This window comes from Pinus tabuliformis, chromosome 2_1 (genome assembly GCF_031772625.1).
Source record: "Pinus tabuliformis cultivar Carrire ecotype Pingquan chromosome 2_1, CPIR1, whole genome shotgun sequence".
NCBI lineage: Eukaryota > Viridiplantae > Streptophyta > Pinopsida > Pinales > Pinaceae > Pinus > Pinus tabuliformis.
Window position 1 is genome coordinate 173723788 of NC_142299.1, and position 20046 is coordinate 173743833.

General features: G+C 40.4%; 1 protein-coding gene across 1 annotated transcript; it reads left to right on the forward strand.

Annotated features, from left to right (window-relative positions):
• Positions 1-773: 773 nt before the first annotated feature.
• On the forward strand, positions 774-2707 carry LOC149199263 (actin-like). Its single transcript, XM_089399380.1, has 2 exons — positions 774-1191; positions 2325-2707. Exons 1-2 carry the CDS (start codon positions 790-792, stop codon positions 2388-2390), a joined length of 468 nt encoding a protein of 155 aa, XP_089255506.1. The 5' UTR covers positions 774-789; the 3' UTR covers positions 2391-2707.
• The last annotated feature ends 17339 nt before the right edge of the window (positions 2708-20046 follow it).

A 20046-nucleotide genomic window follows, 5' to 3' on the forward strand; every position in this document is an offset into this window, starting at 1 on the left:
TTAACCTAGGTTTTAATTTAGGATGTCTTGAAGCATGCAACATAAGTGGTTCTGAGCACTTCTATAATCTTCATTTACAATCAAAATGGAAAACAGAAGTTGGCAAGTGTTGCAAGAGTCAAATTCTTTTTATTATTTCTTTTGTGAGATTCTGGCATTGTATTGTTTTTATTTTTATCTAATAGCCATTTTATTCTAATTCATTGGTGCTCATTTTTCATGGGCCTTAGATGTTACCAAGAATATAGATGTCCTATTGCTGTTAATGAAGTCTTCATGCCTTCACAAAACTTTGTGCATTTGTGGAACTTCCTGGAAATCCATATCCCAAAGCTCCCATAATTGCCCTAATGGAGTATACATGGCAAACATCCAAAAGGAATCCCTTGAGCAAACAAATATAAAAGGATAAGTCAAAGTTTTCTAGGCTTGAGTAAGAGACAAGCCCAGAGTTCTCTAATTTCCAGACCGAGTACCACTCTGAGATTGATACAAGTGATGTTAAGCTTGATAGTTATTTTGGTTTTTCAAAACAAAGAGTATGTTTAAATATTTGAATTCCAAATTCTATTTTCAGGTATTGTTCTAGATTCAGGAAATGGTGTCACTCATGTTGTTCCCATCTATGAAGGCTATGCCCTCCCACATGCAATCTATAGAGTGGACCTTGCAGGTAGAGACTTAACTAATGCACTATGCAATATCCTGACTGAGAGAGGTTACTCCTTCACTACAATGGCAGAGTGAGAAATAGTTTGAGACATAAAGGAAAAATTGGGATATGTTGCAATGGATTATGAAAAGGAGCTGGAACTGGAAAAGACCTCTACTGCATTGGAAAAGACTTATGAGCTTCCAGATGGCCAAGTGATTACAATTGGCTCTGAAAGATTTAGGTGTCCAGAGATTTTATTCCAGTCTACTCAAATTGGGATGGAAGCTCCGGGGGTACATGAAACTACTTACAGCTCTATCATGAAATGTGATGTGGATATCCGAAAGGACTTGTATGGTAACATAGTTTTGAGCAGGGGATCCACTATGTTTCCAGGCATGGCTGATCAGATGAACAAAGAGATCACAGCACTTGCTCCAAGTAGCATGAGGATCAAGGTGGTTGCTCCTCCAGAGAGAAAATACAGTGTCTGGATTGGAGGCTCCATCCTAGCTTCTCTCAGCACATTCCAACAGGTAGTCCTGCCCACCACATTCTTGAAATCAGAAATATCAACTCAACCATATTTCAACACTTGAACTATAACCTATAGCTTAAATATTTGGAATAATGGATCATGAGACTCCAGAAAATAGGCTTTATTTAATTGCCAATTATTTTCATTAGTATCCTTCATGCTTATAAAAAGTATGTTATTGTTTTGAGATCTGAAAACACCTCCCAGGTATTGTTTCTGATAGGGGAAGAAATTTACAACCACACATTTTTAAGTTCCTTAAGAAACATACTTGAGGAGCTGCATCACAAAGCACAGACTTCCTTAGACTCTTGTGTCAGGTCTGACCTATAGTTTTTCCACCAATTATCACCAAGGACTTGCACTGTGCCTCGTCTCCTTGAAACTCCCTTTGCAAAAAGAAAGCTCCCGAAAGGTCTTATCTAAGCAGAGCTCTGGTCTTAGAAGGACTATACCAGGTTGGTGTTAAAGGGTCTTTCCTGAGCTTTCCAAAAATAAACTTCCCTTTGCCAAAAGAAAGGTCCTGAAAGGTCCTATGTAAGTAGAACTTCAGGTCCTGAAAGGTTTTATATAAGTAGAGCTTCAATCATAGAAGCTCAGCCCTTAGTAGAGCTCTGGTCCTAAAAGGCCAGCCTGCTAAGTCATGTCTGAAAAAGACCTTACCACGTCTTACTTGAGCATGGCAAAGAGTTAGTCCTAAATGGTCTGAGCTAGAATGTTCGATTGAGAACAAGTTGATGTATCCAACTCTGGTATAACTTGATTGACATAAAAAATGTAAGAGGGTAGTCCAGACTCCAAACTGATAATAGAACCTATGTGAATGGCTTGATGCTAGTCATGAACCAATGCCTTTGGCTACAAGTATTCTTTGATTTTATTAATTTAGACAGTGGAACTAGTCTAATAGAAAAAATGAAACCCTAACCTTAGCAATTTCATTCTAATACCAGTTGGACCCAACTCTACTCGAAGATATCTCTGGCTAAGGAACTATAACTTTTGTTGTTTATATTAACCGATACTAAGGTTCTAACATCAAATAACATCATTCTGATTATTTCATATTTGGTTCATTGATTCATCAAATACAAGCATGTTTGTGACTAATTTCATTGTTGGTTTGTACAGATGTGGGTAACACGAGCAGAATATGACGAATGTGGCCCATCAATTGTTCACAGGAAATGCTTTTAGTCCATCCTGTAGTTTCCAGTAGAGAGTTCATTGTTTCCTGAATCTTGTCGAGTAGTAGTTATTGTCGAGTAGTAGTTATTTTGTGAGAAAATGGTTTGCTGGCTCCAGGTTTGTAAAAGTATGGTTGAGGATATTGATTTCGGATTAACTACATACAGCTCAGAGACAACTAGATTTCTACAATATGTATGTTTTGGGTTGATCATTATGGTTTGGCAATTATGTAGGAAGGAAAATGGGTTGTCTATTTGTTATTTCTTTTGAGATGCTTATAACTATTACTTATATTGAACGAATAATATAATGTTCTTTTTGTCTCCTAAAATGTGCTTGGCTGTATGAATTGGTCACTCCATATTAACTTATAGAATTTCAATTCTCATTCTTGGTTGTTTGAATTGGTTACATGTATATTAACTTACAAAATTTCAATTTTCATGAAACAAGTTTTCTTGCCAATACAAAGGCACAATATATGTTGAATTGGTTACATATATATTAACTTACAAAATTTCAATTTTCATGAAACAAGTTTTCTTGCCAATACAAAGGCACAATCAATGTTACTTGGGAGCGGGAGCGACATTTTCAGAAGCTCCTGGTTTGGGAGCGAATCCCAGAGCAATTTTTTAAAAATATATATATATTTTATATTTTTTAATTTTTGATGCATATATGTCAACAAAAACATGTAAAATGATGAATTAGATATAAAAAACATAAAAAAAACATAAATTGATCACTGAACCATATCACATCAATCATCTAGAAGTTATAATCTTCATCAACCATGTCCACAAGTTAGTAACATACATATTACAACTGCAACATATTGATTCTCATGAATCATGATTCATCAAATTCAATCTTAAAGTTTCAACTTCAAGCTTTCAAAATTGAAAATTCAATATATAACATTTATCATCATTGATCACCAAAGTTGTACTTGTAAGCTAAGTTTAACCATTACAAGAAATAATATCTTAGATATTTCTAAGTTCTAACTTCTAACTGTTAACATGAAATGAAATGTTATAAAATGAAACATGAATAATGAAATGAAACAACTTTAATCTTCCACGAAGCATCATATTCATAATTCAAAATCATTACCAATGAGTTATAATTGCCAACTTCAAACTTCAAATTTTCATTGTCACAGTCATATATTGTTTACAAAAAATATCATTATGATATGAAAGAGTCAAGAGTCAAGATTCAAGGACTCAAGACTCAATAGTTATGAAAACTAATAGAAACTAGAAAAGACAAGTAAATTGTAAATCTGCATGTGGCCCTGGCCACAAGAGTCTCTAGGAGTATAAGCAGGTCGTGGTGGTCTTCTAGGAGTCTCCCGCACAGACCGACGACCAGAACTAGAAGGCACATGCCCTCCACGTGAGGGTGTAGATGGAGGTGGCGATAGCAAAGGAACAAGACTCAGAACTCAAGCACTGCTACTGTATGGTGGAGGTGGCATGGCTGCTACAACTGCTTCATCTTCATCCCTTATAAGTTCCTCTTCGAGTTCTTCAAGATGTATATTGCCATCCTCCAAATTGTCTTCCTTTGGGTGGTTGTCCCAAATTTTATATGCGGGATCCTCATAAGCCCGATCACAGTAATGACTCAACAACCTCAAGTTGTAGTGCACATAAACCAGGCTTTCTGCCCGGTTTTCATTGATTATGTTTCTTTTCACATTATGTATGAAGCTGTAGGTGCTCCAACACCTCTCTGCAGAAGAAGTATTTACAACCTGTGATAGGAAATTTTTTTCCAATTTTGGCAAAAGTCCCTGGCCACCATATGTTTCCCACCATGTGAGAGAATCAAATCTATCTCTGTCTTCCATTACATGGAAGTTACCAAACAAACCAGTGCCACTGAAGCATTTGCCTATTTCAAGGCGCGCAGCTACATATTCCTCCCTATCAGGTATCAACTTTTCTAATACTTGCAAATGTCCATTAGTTACCTCTGCATCTAAATGGCGTTTGGTCCTAATCCCACCCCCTAGTGCAGGTTGGCCCAACCAAGATGTAGAGTAGTATTTTGGTGTAAGGATATATGCCAAGCAATGTAGTGGAAGATTAAGTCTATTCCACCGTTCACACACACAATCGTGAATCAGTTTGTACAAGTCGGGATCTCTGTTATGAACAATATCTTTTATTTGCCCCAACATGGTATCCATCTACTCATACACCTCGCCAATCACTGGTTTATCTGTATCTGCAAACCGAATCATGTGATAAATGGGCTTGGTGAAATCCAATACTTGCCTCACACTTGTCCAAAACTGACCATCAAGAGCGGCCTCCTCCACCAGTTCAAAACCTCGCCTGTCAGCTGCATTTGTAGCCCTTTCCTTTAATACCTGCCAATGTGGACTTGATACCATGCTAGCTAATGACTCTCTTACCTTCAAAAGGCGTCTGAAGGTGAGGTAATAGCTACCAAATCTGGTCTTCGCAATCTTCAACAACTCCAATCTTGAGTGACTGCGGAAAAGGTCATGGGTATTGCTATGATTTGTAATAAATTTTATCATTTGTTTGCCTTTCTTGTACAAATCACCAATCCATTTGTATTGTGCATTTTTGTTCTTGACAATATCATGCATCAAAAGGTTCAATGTGTGAACCAAACATCTAGACCAAAATATGTTGGGGTATTTATCCTCAATAATTGCTCCCACTGCCTTACAATTAGGAGCATTATCAGTGATGACTTGGATGACATTGTATGGTCCAATACGGTCAATTGTTTCAAGTAATGCTTCTGCAATGTTGATGGAGGTCTTGAACTTGTCTGAGTAATCATGTGCAGTTAGAAAGATGGCACCACTAACAGACACAGCAAGAACACTTATCAATGGCTTGCCTTTTACATTTGTCCATCCATCAAATACAATGGACACCCCATGGTTAGTCCAAGAACTTGTCATTCTATTCAAAGAATGTTCTATTTTTATTTTTCATGATCAAGGCCAACGGTTCTTGCCTTGTCATACCGAGGGCTCTTATATCCTTTAGGGGCATCATTTATCGCAGAAACCATTTCGTGCCAATAAGGTGAGCGAAGAACATTGAATGGTATCCCACATGTATAGAGAAAACTTTAAAACTTTGAATCCACATCATTCCTACACCCCTCATCAAGGAAATTTGATATGGTTCTATGCCTTAAAGCTGATGACCCTATGCCTCCATATCCACTGCCTTGGGAGGATGCTGAAGGAGTTCTTTGTGCTTGTGATTGTGAGCTTGGTTCAAAGAAACCCCTTGATTTTTTAGATTTGTATTGGGCTTCCTCCTCTTCCCTTATGTATTTGGCTCTATCTGCTGCTGACATAGCTGCACAAGTTTTGATTCCTATTTGTTTATCTCCATCCCATGGTCTTTTCCCGCAGAGGTGTTTTCTGGCACGGGTGTATGAACCTGTGTAATTATTGTTGCAATGGGGGCAATGAAATTCAGTGGTTCCACCCCCTTTCCCTGCTTCAGGCATGTTAACATATTTCCACAATGGGGTTTGGTCTTGTTTAGATTTTTGAGAGTCATGTTCACCCTCCTCCAGCTCCTCCTCACCGGGGTTTTCATCAAATCCACTTTCTCCAGCTTCTTCATCCCCCTCTTCATTTTGGCCCCTCCATTTCCTACTCTCCAACACCATAATAACCATAAAAGGGACCAAGAAGAGGAAAATGCCAAGAAATATAGCCAGGTCCATGATGTTTGATATTTGTAGGCTTTTGAATCTGCAAAATTTAATGGGAATGGGAATGGGAATATGAATGAGAAAATTAATTTAATTAATTTAGATTATTTAATTTAATTTATTTAGATTCATGATGTTTTTACTAAATAAAATAAACTAAATTAAACTAACTAAACTAAACTAAATTACTAAATTACTGCCTAACTAAGGTTTAAAATACTAAATTATTAAGTTACTAACCTCCTTGCAGGCTTGCTCCTTGCTCCTTGCTCCTTGCTCCTTGGCTCTTGCTCCTCGCTTCTCCTCACTCCTTTGCTCTCCTCAACTCATTCAAGTGACAATGAAATATTTTTTTTCCCCCCAAGTCGTTTTAAAACAATTTTATTTTATTTTATATATATATATATATATATATATATATATATATATATATATATATATATATATATATATATATATATATATATATATATATATATATATATATATATATATATGTCCACGGAAATTTTTTCGCGCGAGTCGCTCCCGAAGCAAAAATTAAAAGCTTGGGAGCGATCGCTCCTTGATCGCTCCCAAGCTTGAATTTTCGCTCCAGGAGCGACGGGAGCGACGCTCCCGAATTCACTCCCGATTTTGGCAGGGAGCAGAAACTTTTTTATCGGGAGCGCACTCCCAACCCGCTCCCTCCTGGAGCGCAGATTGGGAGTGGGTTTGAAGAGGTGGGGGGAGCGCTCCCCCGCAACTATGGGCACAATATATGTTTATATTAATAGAAAATTCATATATGTATATGTTTCAACACTTTTTTAGCACAATATTAGGAAACATATAATTCCTTTCATGCTTAATATGGAGTTAAAAAATGAAAGTGAAAAAAATATTTCAACGAAATTATAAATAAAGTATTTTAATATTCATTTTAACTAAAATAATGTTATATCAACTTTGTACATAGAGAGAGAGTTTTTATTCCACTCACAATTAGATTTCTGCACATGGGGTTTTGGAAAAGGTATTATTTACAAAAATATATTTCAATGTGAATCATAAATACAATATTTTAATGTCTACCTTAAATAAAATATTTGAATATCACCATGATGGGGGTGGATGAGGGGCATTATGAGGGGCACGAAGGCACACCTCATATCCTCCTCGAGAACTGAATCAAGGTACATATGGCATGTGTGACGCATGCGACCACAATATGGATGTTCCGCGATGGCTAGTGTTAAATCTATATGTACGAGGGTAGGTGGAGGGAAGTTGTTAGTGAGTATGGGCATGCGTTTGTGCAGGCCACCAACCTGTGCAAACTTTTTCGATTGTGGCTTTCAGGGATATAAGTGATGTTTGTAAGTGAGATTGTTCTTGGCACTCTATAAGAGGTTGTCAAAGTCTAATATGGGACCCTGGAGAGGATTGTAGCTGGAAACTCCATTGTGACAGGCTTAGCAAGGAAAGTGTGAGGAGATTGCATAATTGGTTTATGAGAGCAAAGATATTGTTCTGGTGCTTGTCTCTAGTCATCCACGAAAGTCCATATTACAGATTTCTCCGTCTCTATAGTGTCATTGTATATTGTGTTTGGAAGGAGGTGATTAATAGTCAGACTAGCCTCTAAGCCTTACAATTTTTGGCTAAACAAAGCTTGGCCTTTCGAGCATGCTAATCATATTGTCATGAAGTTTGTGGGTTATTCGCATTTGTTTGGAATTCAGGGTTAGTGACTTTCATGTGGGAGGTTAGATTGGGTTTCCAAGATCATTTAGTTCAGTCAATTGATAGCGGCAGGAAAGATCGCTGGTGTGGTGCTCCCAAATTCCTTCTAGTGGAGTATCTTTGTTCAAGGGTTGCTTGTGGGAGAGGATTATCACAAAATTGGGCTGGAAAATGGGATCTTTGGTGCAGGATCCAACTTGTTGGGGTTGGTGGAGACAACCCTTGCTAGAGATGATCGCCTACTAAAGCAGAGCGACCCTCGAAGCGTGGGAATGTTGTAGTTGGTCGTTGGGTGTTGGCGGACTCTTGGGCTCATGGTGTAGCAAAGGAGGCTTGAAGTTGGGAACAATAGACTGGAGGGGTGGGTAAGATGATTAGGAATAGGGGCATAGTGAGGACAGGGATTGGACCGCAAGGGAAGGGGGTGAAGCATAAAAGAGAATATGTGGTAATGGAGGGAGGAGACATCCAGGATGTAGAGTTTGATGAGGTGTTGGCCCATATCTTAATCAGTCGCCTGGTCATGTTCCCCTTCCCACCTCCCTTGACACCTTGGAAGCATAATTGCAGCAAGTTACTCCGCTCCTCGAGCAAATTGTTACAGGGAAAAGTGTCTATTTAGAACTTCTTTATCCCACTAAGGTGTGACAGCTGCCTTAGAAACAAACAGAGAAAAAATACTTTTGTTTTTCCTTTATGAATTATAGATAGAGAGGAACAGAAAGACCAACCTCTGTCTCGCGCTAATCCTTTGATTCGATCCCTCTCTTCTTTTATAGTCCTCAGCTACTTGCTCCCTTGCACGCCCAGCTTCACAAAGTACCTGTAAGATCACAGAAGCATAGCACTATACAAAGACATGGATCTATAATCATAAACAATCTAGGATCAGATGTAAATTGACCATACAAATGTAATAAGCATCAATGATACAAAAGCATGGAGGAAAACTCAAATAGCTTTTATTGATAAACAAGAAAAGATCCAGGAGGAGTTACAACCAGTGGTTCCGACCCAGCATCAACCTCCCAGCAAAGAATCCCCTCTTCACCTCAAACAAAGCTTAGATCACCCAACAATCTGATGTTTATCTCTAAAAACCAACAACAATTCCTTACAATATGCAAAATTCCATCCTCTGGATCTCTGGGATGAGGGATCCATATATAGATATCTGTAAGGGGGATGAGTCAGCTTGTGATTTGATTAGTGTCTTCTCTCTGACAGTTCTTGCTTCCACTTGGAGGTTGAGGGCCTCTTACTCATCCTTGGTCGAATTCAGTGAGGCAAGTGTCACAAGAGAAGATTCTGGAAGCTTCCATTGCCTCTCCACCTCGCGGAATGACACTGCCATTTGTCATTTCTCACCCATCGCACCCCACAGAAGGGACTTTTGAAATGCAACGCACCCTCACAGTGTATTTAGGTGAGATGCAATGCACTTAGCCAGTGGAGCAGCTGCAATGATCCTGTTTTGACCAATTCTGAGTAGTTTCTCATGGAGAACTTCTGGGAGAAGCTGTAATCTGTTGACCTTGTTCCTTTAGGGGTTAGAACAACACTTTTAGGGACTTAGGAGCCCTTGGTTTATGGACATTTCATGCTTGGGGTTGTAGGGCACAAAAATGTCTATAACAGTTGCCCCCTAAAGTATGAGGCCGTTAACCTTTTGGTGTCGGGTGAAATGCTTTATTATGAGGATCCGAAGTTCTTTCAATGCTGGGAGGAGACCTGTAATAAGATACAATACAATACATTATCTTCATAATATTTTCATGATCTAGCTGAGGCGGTTATTCCCATGCTCAGCTTTATAAATTCATTTTCATGTACATAGGACAGACAATCGTCTGAGTGTAGACTGATGATTCTGGTAGAGCCATCATCCTTTTGATAGGATGATTATCTGTGCTGCAATGATGTACATTTAACGTCTTTATTTCCCTGAACATATATCGCAGCCCGGATGGATGAAACTAGATCCGGGGTCTTCAATCTCATCTAATCTTCACTCGAAGTACAAGTTGATCCATGTGAGAAATGTTCTGAAGTCGAACATGGAAAGACATCGCTTGATTACCAGTCAATGATGTAAACTATTAACAAGCGCGAGAGGAATCACCGATAATGATAATGACCCTCAAGGTACTGCAGTACAATTCACGTGGTGTGAATAAAGGACTTGGCGTCGAACACCACGCAAAATCTTTCGGTCGAAGGCCATTGATGTAAACCTGTCGCTGGAAGTGAGAAACTTGCCATTGAGGCATGCAAGCTTCAAAGTACTGAATGGGGTGTTCCTAGATCAACTTCTTGGATAATGAGCTGATGTCGACAAGAAGTGATCCGTCACAGGAGGGCCTTAATGAATCCCACATCAATGACACGGAACGGAGCAAATGATTTTAATGGAGGTGAAAACGATCTGGTGATATAAGGTTCAGTGTGGCGGTCATGAAAGAATGGAGTATAATGTATGGTAGTGGGTGAGACATAGGTGAATTCACTGAATGACTTCTCTTGAACATATCGGCGACACTGATGTGATGGATTGGTAGCATTAACCCCAAATGTGGATGGTATGGCATGACCATGGTGATGTGACCGGTGAATGAAACAACCCAACCCGACTCGGACACGGAGTGGAAGTGTCATGTTCAAGAGCAACTTGCTACCAACAAAGTTTCTTTGAGTTTTCTTCCCAATTTTTCCCCAGTCATTGCTGACCAGTACCTCTTTATTTTTGTCAAGCTTGAGGAGGATAACATATGCTTGTTCTATAATTTTCCCTTCGGGCAAATCCATCGCTATGTTTTAACGAGCCTAGCGATAGTGAAACTCGTTCTCGTCTATAGACAAGTTTGTCGCTATTAATCTTTTTAACGAGTTTAACGACAAAGATAACTCGGTCCTTTTAAATTTTAGAGAGTCTGAAAAGGAACGTAAAGGTAACTCCAAAATTCCTTTTTCGTCATCGAATCCCTTAAGTCCGAAAAAGTATAAAACAATACAGAAGGGATGAATTTTCGATACTTTTAACGAGCTGAACAAAACAAGCGCTCGATCTTTTTGTGTAATAATCCCTCAGGTCCAAAAAGATTAAAATCTAGAGGAGGGATAGCACTTCCTGTCCCTTTAATGAGCTGGAGAGGCCAATGGCTCGGCAATCTTTTCATATTTTACGAGTCAGTTGAAAAGAGCTTAAAGGAGACTCGTCTTTTGAGGAACGAGTGATAAAACGGGTAGCAGCTGATTCCAGGTAAGGTTTGGAACTTTCCAATCACGGCAGTGTCACAAGGATGGCTAGTGAAATCACTCTTCGCAGTTGTTCCTCAAAATGGGTAAACAATCAAATGGAGGTGAATGATCGGCCAATGAAAAAGTGGAGGTGACAGTGCAAACACGACCAAGGCTTTAACGATTGAAGTACTACATTCACGATGGTTATTTATTGGGGAATAGTTCATTTTTTAACGAGCTTAAATGCGGGGGGAAACATTTGCTCATGTCTTATGTTTATTTTTTAACGAGCTTGAAGTATGTGCTAAAACTGCTCGATGCGGGTTTATTTTTTAACGAGCTTGAACCTTGCGGTAACACTGCTCGATTGAATGGTCCCTTTTTTATTTTACCATAAATAGCTCTGTTCTTTCAAAGATTGTACTGTATCTTTAACTGCTTCATCAAACTAGTCAGAAATGAACAATATATGCTTGAAAACGAGTTAGAACACTAATATTTTACTTTGAACTATGTAAAAAGTAATGAAAAAGTGTTTTTACCTCTCATTTTACCATTTCATTTGAACTTTGGTTTGTTGGAGCTTTGGAGGTGCTTTTCCTCCTTGATTTTCATCAGCTGATTTTGGGAGATTCTGTGGACAATTCTCGACGCCGTCTGGACAAGGTAGGAGCTAAACCTGAGCTCTTTCATTTCATGGTTTCCATTTTGCATTTTGAGTTTGATTCCTAGCTTTTCTGAGCCCTTGGGGTTTGAAGAACTCGTTCTGCCTTCAGCGCACCCTCTGTGTATCGAAAGGTGCATTGAATGTTGACCTGTCTAAAGGCTATTTGACATTCAACGCACCTAGAACACTGCTGCAGGTGCACTGGGCGCAAAAAAGGAATTTAATGCACAATTTTTGATGGAAATTTTGCCTGTTTCTTACCAAAATCAGGATCTAACTCCTCTCTTGTTTGTTTTTCAGAGATATTTGGAGTAAGATGACCATTACATGGTGAGAACGTGAGCATGAAGAAGAGGACATGCTTTCCTACATGATCCGATTACAGTAAACGCACTGCGGAACTGTGGCTTGTTGAAGTTCTTCTGCATTTCTAGCATGAGACAGCAGATCAAATTACTACAGTATTTACTCGATGCTTGGGATCCTACCAACCAGGTTTTCCAGATCAGAGGCAAATCTATCCCCTTGACTGTAGTAGACATCTATTTCTTGACTGGCTTGTCGAGGTGGGGTGCCCCCATCTCCTTATCAGGTTCGGCCCGAGGAGGCGACTCTGTGAGAGATTATGTTCGCCGGTACTGCAGAGAAGGATCTCAGGCGAGTAAAGACGACAAGATCATCATCCGTGATGTTACTGACAGGTCCCTCAGGACTATTCTGTTTACTTTTGGTAGGATGGCCGGTGGTGCGGCTCTTCATGTAGCCAACCGATCTTACATGCAGTATGCCTTGGAATGCCTCCAACCGAAGGTGTTCAACTGGTGCGACGCAGTACTTCTTGTGATGAAAGAACAGTTGACCAAGATAAAGAGCGGGAGGTTGAAGAACTTTGGGTATGGTTCTATTTTGACCGCCTTTGCCTTGGAGAAGATACCACTGATGCAGCCGCAGTATATTGCACTCGATTTACCTTCTCCTACTGAACCAAGTATGCAGAGATGGGTTGACCATATGTCTAGGCATGCAGGTCAATCTCAGATTTCATTTTTTGATACCTTCTTCAGGTGGTTTGATCGTCAGGAGATGGTTTATTCCGAGTATCCATATGCGGGTATGGACTTCCGGGGTGATCCATATTTAGTACTGCCAGATGGCGAACAGTGGGGCGCCATTGGTAAAATCTTTGACCATATTCTTGTTTATTGTTTTTCGTTTATAATGTCCTTGTGCTTTATTCTATCAAGACTTTAATCAAACTCATGTGTACATGCAGATGTTGGTCATGTTCGTCCAGTAGTTCGCTTAAGAGTACCAGCTGCTGCCCCAGCAGGAGAGGCTGTCGGAAGGGCTATCCTTCGCGACCTCGACGTGGCCGAGACTCTCACAGCATTACAGGAGGAGGTTGAGGGCCTCACTCTTGGTATTCCAGATGTGAGGATTGACGAGCTACCTTTGAGGTTACAACGGCATACTACTAATGTGCCCAGATGATGGACTCGTCTCTTACGCATGATCGCACAGGCTGTGACTTGCTATCACGAGCATCATTAGACTAGGGTGCCCCCTAGCATTTTGAGTTTTTTGGTCATTTGACCGATTTTTTCTTGGTTACAGAACATTATGTGTAAACCATAAACAGTTATATATATTTTTGATTTTCGGAGTTTTGTTTTGGTTAAGTTACATGATCCAAATGCAAACATTGATGATATGTTTCTTTTTATAAATGTTGCAAATGTCTATCTAACACATAATTTGCTAATGAGTCAGTTAATGTGTTTAAGTTTCTGGAAATGTGTTGATATTGAATAAAATCAAATTGTCTTTCCAAAATCTTAACCCTTAGTAACATGCGATAAATAGCTGGGTTTCGGATGGAATATATACCTGTGAGTTGTAGTATTACGAGTTGTGAGTCTAGCCTGACAATTAGTCGGCGTATACCATGTGTGAAGGCATCAGAGAGAAGTTCTATCAACGCGCTATATTCAGCGATGTTATTTGTTGATTGACCAATACATACCCCTCTGAAACTTACTAACTCGCTGCTTGGATCAAAAATAGCCCAGGCTGCGGAAGATAGGTTCCGCGAACTATGACTTTCTCCGTCGGCATATCCAACACATGACTCTAATAGGTTCGACATCTGCAATAAATATAAAAAGTGGATTACTTAACCAAAATAAACACTTTAGCGAAAACAAAAACATAACAAAAGCATACAGGTTACCATTATGCATAGTAACGCTTGAGGTACAACCCATTACGAGGTTGCGCCAGTGGAATTCCGTCATAATCCATTAACTCGTAGGCTCCTTTTGCTAACATTCATTTAAAAATATAGGGGCCCATCCATAAAGACTTAAATTTACCTGCTCCCAATTTATCGGATTCTTGGTCATAAAGCAAGACCAAGTCACCTTTTGAGAAGACACGGGGTTTGACATTTTTGTCGAACTGCGCCTTGACTCATTTCTTATGGGCTTCGTTAGCCAAAGCGGCATCACGACGGGTTTCATCCAATTAGATTAATTCCAAGAAACGAGCTTCTTCTTCTGAAGTTCCGGGGAGGAGATCAATTGCGAGTTTGAGAGACGAGATTTCACACTGGATTGGTAAGACTGCTTCCAGGCCATATACCAGTTGGAAAGGTGTAAACCCAGTTGCATTCCTTACCGATGTTCGGTAAGCCCACAAAGCTGAGTACAGGATTAGGTGCCATCTTCTTTTGTGAACTCCAATCATCCTTTGCAGCATGCGCTTTAGGACTTTGTTGATTGCTTCAACTTGTCCGTTGGCTTGCGGATAATATGGAGTAGAGCTGTCATGAGACAACCCTAGTTTGGCAGCTAATTCGACCATCATGTGATTGCGAAAATGTGATCCATGATCTGTGAATATAGCCTGTGGTACGCCGAATCTGGCGACTACATGATTAAAAAAGAAGAGGGCAGCTGTTTCACCAGTATTATCTAATGTAGGCATCGCCTCGGCCCATTTGGTAAAATAGTCAACTGTGACTATGATATACCCATGCCCCCCGGTCGAGGTGGGGTTACATTTCATGAAATTGATGCCCCATTTGGCGAATGGCCCAACAACCACTATTGGCTGCAGAGGTGCAGGTGGTCTTCTGGTTTTGCTATTGAAAATTTGACAAGCATGGCAACTTCTGACTGCGGTTATGCAATCTTTGAACATTGTTGGCCAGAAGTATCCTGCTTGTAAGATTTTTTGCGTTGTAGCATATCCAGATTGATGCCCCCCACACGCGCCTGAATGACAATCATTCAGGACTTTTTCGGCCTCCTCATGGGTGAGGCACCTTCTCAGAACTGCATCGATACCACGACAGTAAGTGTATCACCGACGATCATGTAGTCTTTTGCTTGGTATCGAATACGTTTTTGTTCAGAGTGGGAGGTGTTTGGCCTATACTTTTGGGTTTGGAGATAAATGATTATATCCCCGTACCACTCATTGCTTGCAGATATCATAAACAAATTTTCGTCCACGATTGTTTCTTCGGATGTGTCATCGTTGGACGACGATGGGAGATCGCACAATAATTTTGCGAAAACTAGAGCTTTCTTTGACTCAGATTTTACAAATTCCAGGTCAAACTCTTGTAGGATTGCTATCCATTTTGAATATTTTCCCCCCAGCAACTGTCGCAACAATATATAAGTCATGGGGTTGCAATATGATAGAATGGTAGTTTTCCGAAAGAGGACATAGTGTCGAAATCTCTATATCGCTTGAACAGCTGCAAGTGCTAGCTTTTCAACGTAAGAATATTTGCTTTCTGTATCATTTAAGTTTTTACTTAAATAATATATAGGATGTTCAATTCCATCGACTTCTTGAACTAAAACCATTGCGATGGTCGTATCTGCTGCAGCCAGATACAGGTTAAAATCTTTTTGATAATCAGGAGCGTACATTAATGATGCTTTCATTAGTGATTCTTTTAAAGCATCAAAGGAAGCTTGCGCAACCTGATCCCAGACAAAGGGTACTTCCTTCTTCAAAAGACGTGTATAACCTTTAGCAAGTTCGGCGTAATTTGGAATGAACCTCCTCAGAAAGTTTGCTTTCCCTTGGAGTTTCTGAATTTGAAGCAAATTCGAAGGTGGAGGCAAATTTATGATTGCCTGGACCTTACATGGGTCGAGACGAATCCCATCCTTCGAGACTACAAAGCCAAGTAAACGACCAGAACTGACGCAAAATACACATTTATGTGGATTGAGTCGTATCTTGTAGTGTCAGCAACGTAGAAATATTGCTCTTAAATGCTGCAAATGATCAGTCCGCTTTCGCGAATGAGCCGGAAGGTCGTAGAGGTATGGTTGAACGATGTTTTTGATGTCATGGAAGGCATAATTCATTGCCCTCTGAAACATCGCCCCTGCGTTCTTTAAACCAAAGGGTAATTTTCGATATGCGAATGTGCCCCACGGACAAATAAATGCAGTCTTTGACTGGTCTTGTGGGCGGATATTTATTTGATTATACCCAAAGAATCCATCCATGAATGAAAAGATTTTGCATCCGGCGCATTCATCAATTATTTGGTCAATGAAGGGTGTAGGGTAGTTGTATTTTAGACAAGCTTGATTTACATCCCTGTAATCGATGCACACTCTAATTGTTCCTTGTTTTTTCATAACAGGGACAATATTCGATACCCAATCGGTTAGAGGAACTGAGTAGATGAAACCAGCATGGAGGAGTTTTTCAACTTCTGCCTTAATTGCAGCAGCTTGCTTGGGGTGCACCTGCCTTAGTCGTTGTCGTACTGGTTTGACATCTGGATACATCTTAACTTCGTGTTCAATGATACTCGAGTCGATTCCTGGCATTTCACTGTATGACCAAGCAAAGACATCTCTGAATTCATGAAAAAGAGCGTTATATATTTCAAGTTCTGAAGGAGAACAACATTTGCCAACATAAATATTCTCTACAACATCTGTTTTGGTCGAGATATTTATGGCGATAGTCCCTTCAATGTTGGACAAGTTTCTCTCGGAATCCACCGTGTTTACAATATTTGATAGGAAATCAAAGACTGAAGGATGATAAAGGTCACCTTGAGTATCTTCTCCATAATCCGGGAGAAGGGAACGATGGTGGGAATCATTCCAAGGTGCCCCTTCGATTACCATTGATTGGACAATTCCTTCGTCGGTGACATGCACTCGCGACCAAGGATCTGAAGGGGTACCATATTCTTTAGACCTATCTATCCAAATGCTTGATGAGCGTTGATTTGGGTTTGCCTCCCATGCTAGGAACATTGATTGCTACAATATTTCCGTTGGGCTTGGGGGTAAAACCACTGCATGATCCATGTCGATATCATTTTGTGAGATCTTTTTAGAAGATATCATATTACAGGTTCCTACCGACGCTACTTCTGCCAGGTTGATTGGAGGTGGAAGGGCGAAAGTTCCCATTAGTATAGGATCTTTTAGTAGGCCTACTCCGATATTTTGAAGCGAATGGGGGCTTCCATGGATCATGGGAATGCTTCCTGTAACTTGAGAACCATTGGGGAGGAAGTTTTGTTGATCGACGATTGTAATCCCTCCTTGAAAGGGAAATGCAATCTTCCTAAAATAGGTCGACACAACAGCCGCCATAGCATATATCCATGGTCTTCCTAGTAGGATGTTGTAATCAAGATTTCCATCGATTACTTCAACATCTATTTCTACTGTTTTCCCTCCTAGTTCAACTTTCAAGTTACTTAGGATACCATATGGGGTATATGTCCTTCCGTCGAATGCTTTTAATGTCATTGAAGATCGCGACAAGGTTGGAGATCCTAAAGTTTTCCAGCAACTCATCGACATAATGCATGTAGATGCTCCCTCATCGATAATTGTTCGATGAACAGTTTTGTTGAGGGCTTTCAATTGAACAAGGAAGGCTAGTTGAGCTGGTAATTGAGGATCGTATCCTTTATGGTTGAAGGATACAAGATTGGAATCCTTTGGGTCTACCCCACCAATGGCTGATAATAAAGCCTGCCTTTGGGATGGGCAATTTTGTAGTACTTCAAGGGTCGACATAGCAGATGGCGATTGGGCCAAATCTTCCACTATATTATAATGCTGTGCCACTCTAGCGCGGGGATTAAACGTCGACTTGTGTACTACTCCCTTTGGCGGTTTTATTGTCAATTCAGGAATGATGGGTGGCGCAACTTCTGTCGAAGTTATTGTCGAACTACTAGGTTTATCTTTATCCTTGTTGTTCGACAGCTGTGGATTCCCATAATCTTTGTTCCTTGTCGATATCAAAGCATCATTTAGCTGTTTTGAAACCGACAACATTAGCACTTGAGACGGGGAAGCATTTCCACTTTCAACCAGATTTGTTCCTGGATTGGGAAACGGATCAGTTAACACTGCGAAGGTTTTTGAATTCTTCAAGAATTTCTTAAGCTCAGCTCTGTGTGGACAATTTGCAGTCCAATGATCCTCATCGCATATGAAGCATGGATTTTTTGGTTTCCTATCTCCAGGAGGGTTTGAAGAAGATTTTTCAGGTGATGATTCCTCCTGTTTCTTCTTCTTCCCTTTGCCTTTCTTCTTGCTTCCTGGTTGTTTGGTTTCTTTGCCTTTATCTGTCGATACAGCATTTACTTCCAAAGCAAGAAGTTCATCTTTTGCATTTTGACTTGAAATCTTACGGGCCTTTTTGGATGTAGCCTTTGTCGATTTTGTGTCTGTTGTGCCAATCACGCCATTGCCAGCATGAGAGTCATTGTTCGATTTAGGAGGAGGAGGAATTGAGAATTCCGGTCTAGGGGTGTTAGGTATCTTATCGTAGACCATGTCGGACTGAGTGTAAATCAAGTCCAGATATTGCACACGAGCGATGACTTGCTCTTCTGTTACGACTCCCCCTTTGCCACATCTTCCGTGATGGAAGGTAGTAATGACTTGATAAACCATTCAGCTAGGAGCTGATCGGGGACATATGTTTTTACCATTCTACGACGACGTCGCCACTCATGTATATGATCAGATATGTGAGTGGCCATTGTCTGTTTGAAGTTGGTAAGAAGTTCTATTCCCATTTCGTACCTTATTGGTAACTGAAAATGGGTTAAAAAGTTTGTGGCTAAGGTACTGAAGTTGTCGAACGAAGCTCTAGGCAATTCGATGTATCATTTTGTTGCCGAACCCGTTAACGTCCTCTGAAAGAGGCGAAGTCTTATCGACTCATCATTTAAGGTGTTTGATGAACACCATAGATGAAAGGTCATCATGTGATTCGATGGATCTTCACCCGGATTTCCATTAAATTTAGGAATATCTGATGGAAGTTTATGCGGAATCGCTGGCCACCAAGGGGCGTAAGCGATTGGATCGTTTGTTAACCGGTTTAAATCAGGTAACTCCAAAGTTGCCACAAAGGGTAACTGTTGATTCAGGTTAGGTGAAGCATACCCAGGATAAGATGGGATTGCCTGAGCAGTTGGTCTTTGCATACCGGCATAATGCATTTGATGCTGGTATGTTTGGTAAGGTTGGTGGGCATGACCATTGTAAAATGGTTGATTTTGACCGTTTTGAATGTACGGCTGTCCACTATTAGCAAAGATTTGTTGCTCAGAACCTTGGTATACTTGTTGGAATTGCGGTTGTTGGTATTGCACCAGCCATGGTTGTGAAGCCATGTGTTGTTGCCCGATACTAACAGTTTGACCAAGATGAGGGGTAATTGTACCCGTTTGAACCTATGTCGTTCCACCAGTCGGCGATTGTGGTTGAGTCGCAGGGTCAAGGGGCTGTTGCATTACAACCTGAGAAACCTGAGGTTGGCATACAACAGGTAGCACTTGAACTTGTGACACCGTTACAATAGCTAGCATAGTTGGGATATTTGACATAGGTAAGCATTGTTGCATCGAGTATACAACTCTTGGTTGTTCAGGTAGTATTGGTACCCAACCGCTTGAGATAATTCCAGTATAACCTGAATGTGGTTGTGAACTCCCGTATGGATATCCCCCCGGAGGGGATAATGAAAGGCTATACTGCCCCCCATACGGTGGTAATCCAGAACTCAAGGGAATTGTTTTCCCTTGGGGGCCGGACTGCCCAAATTGACCTCCAAATGGATCAATTTGTTGAGACTCAAAATAAGAGTTTCCGGATATTATTCCGGATGAACAAACAGGAACATACCATACTGTCGAGATAGCCCCTGAGTGGACTCCTTCTAGCAGTTGAGAGCTAGTAGGGACAGATGGTATACCGGCAAACATTGTCGGAGTGATAG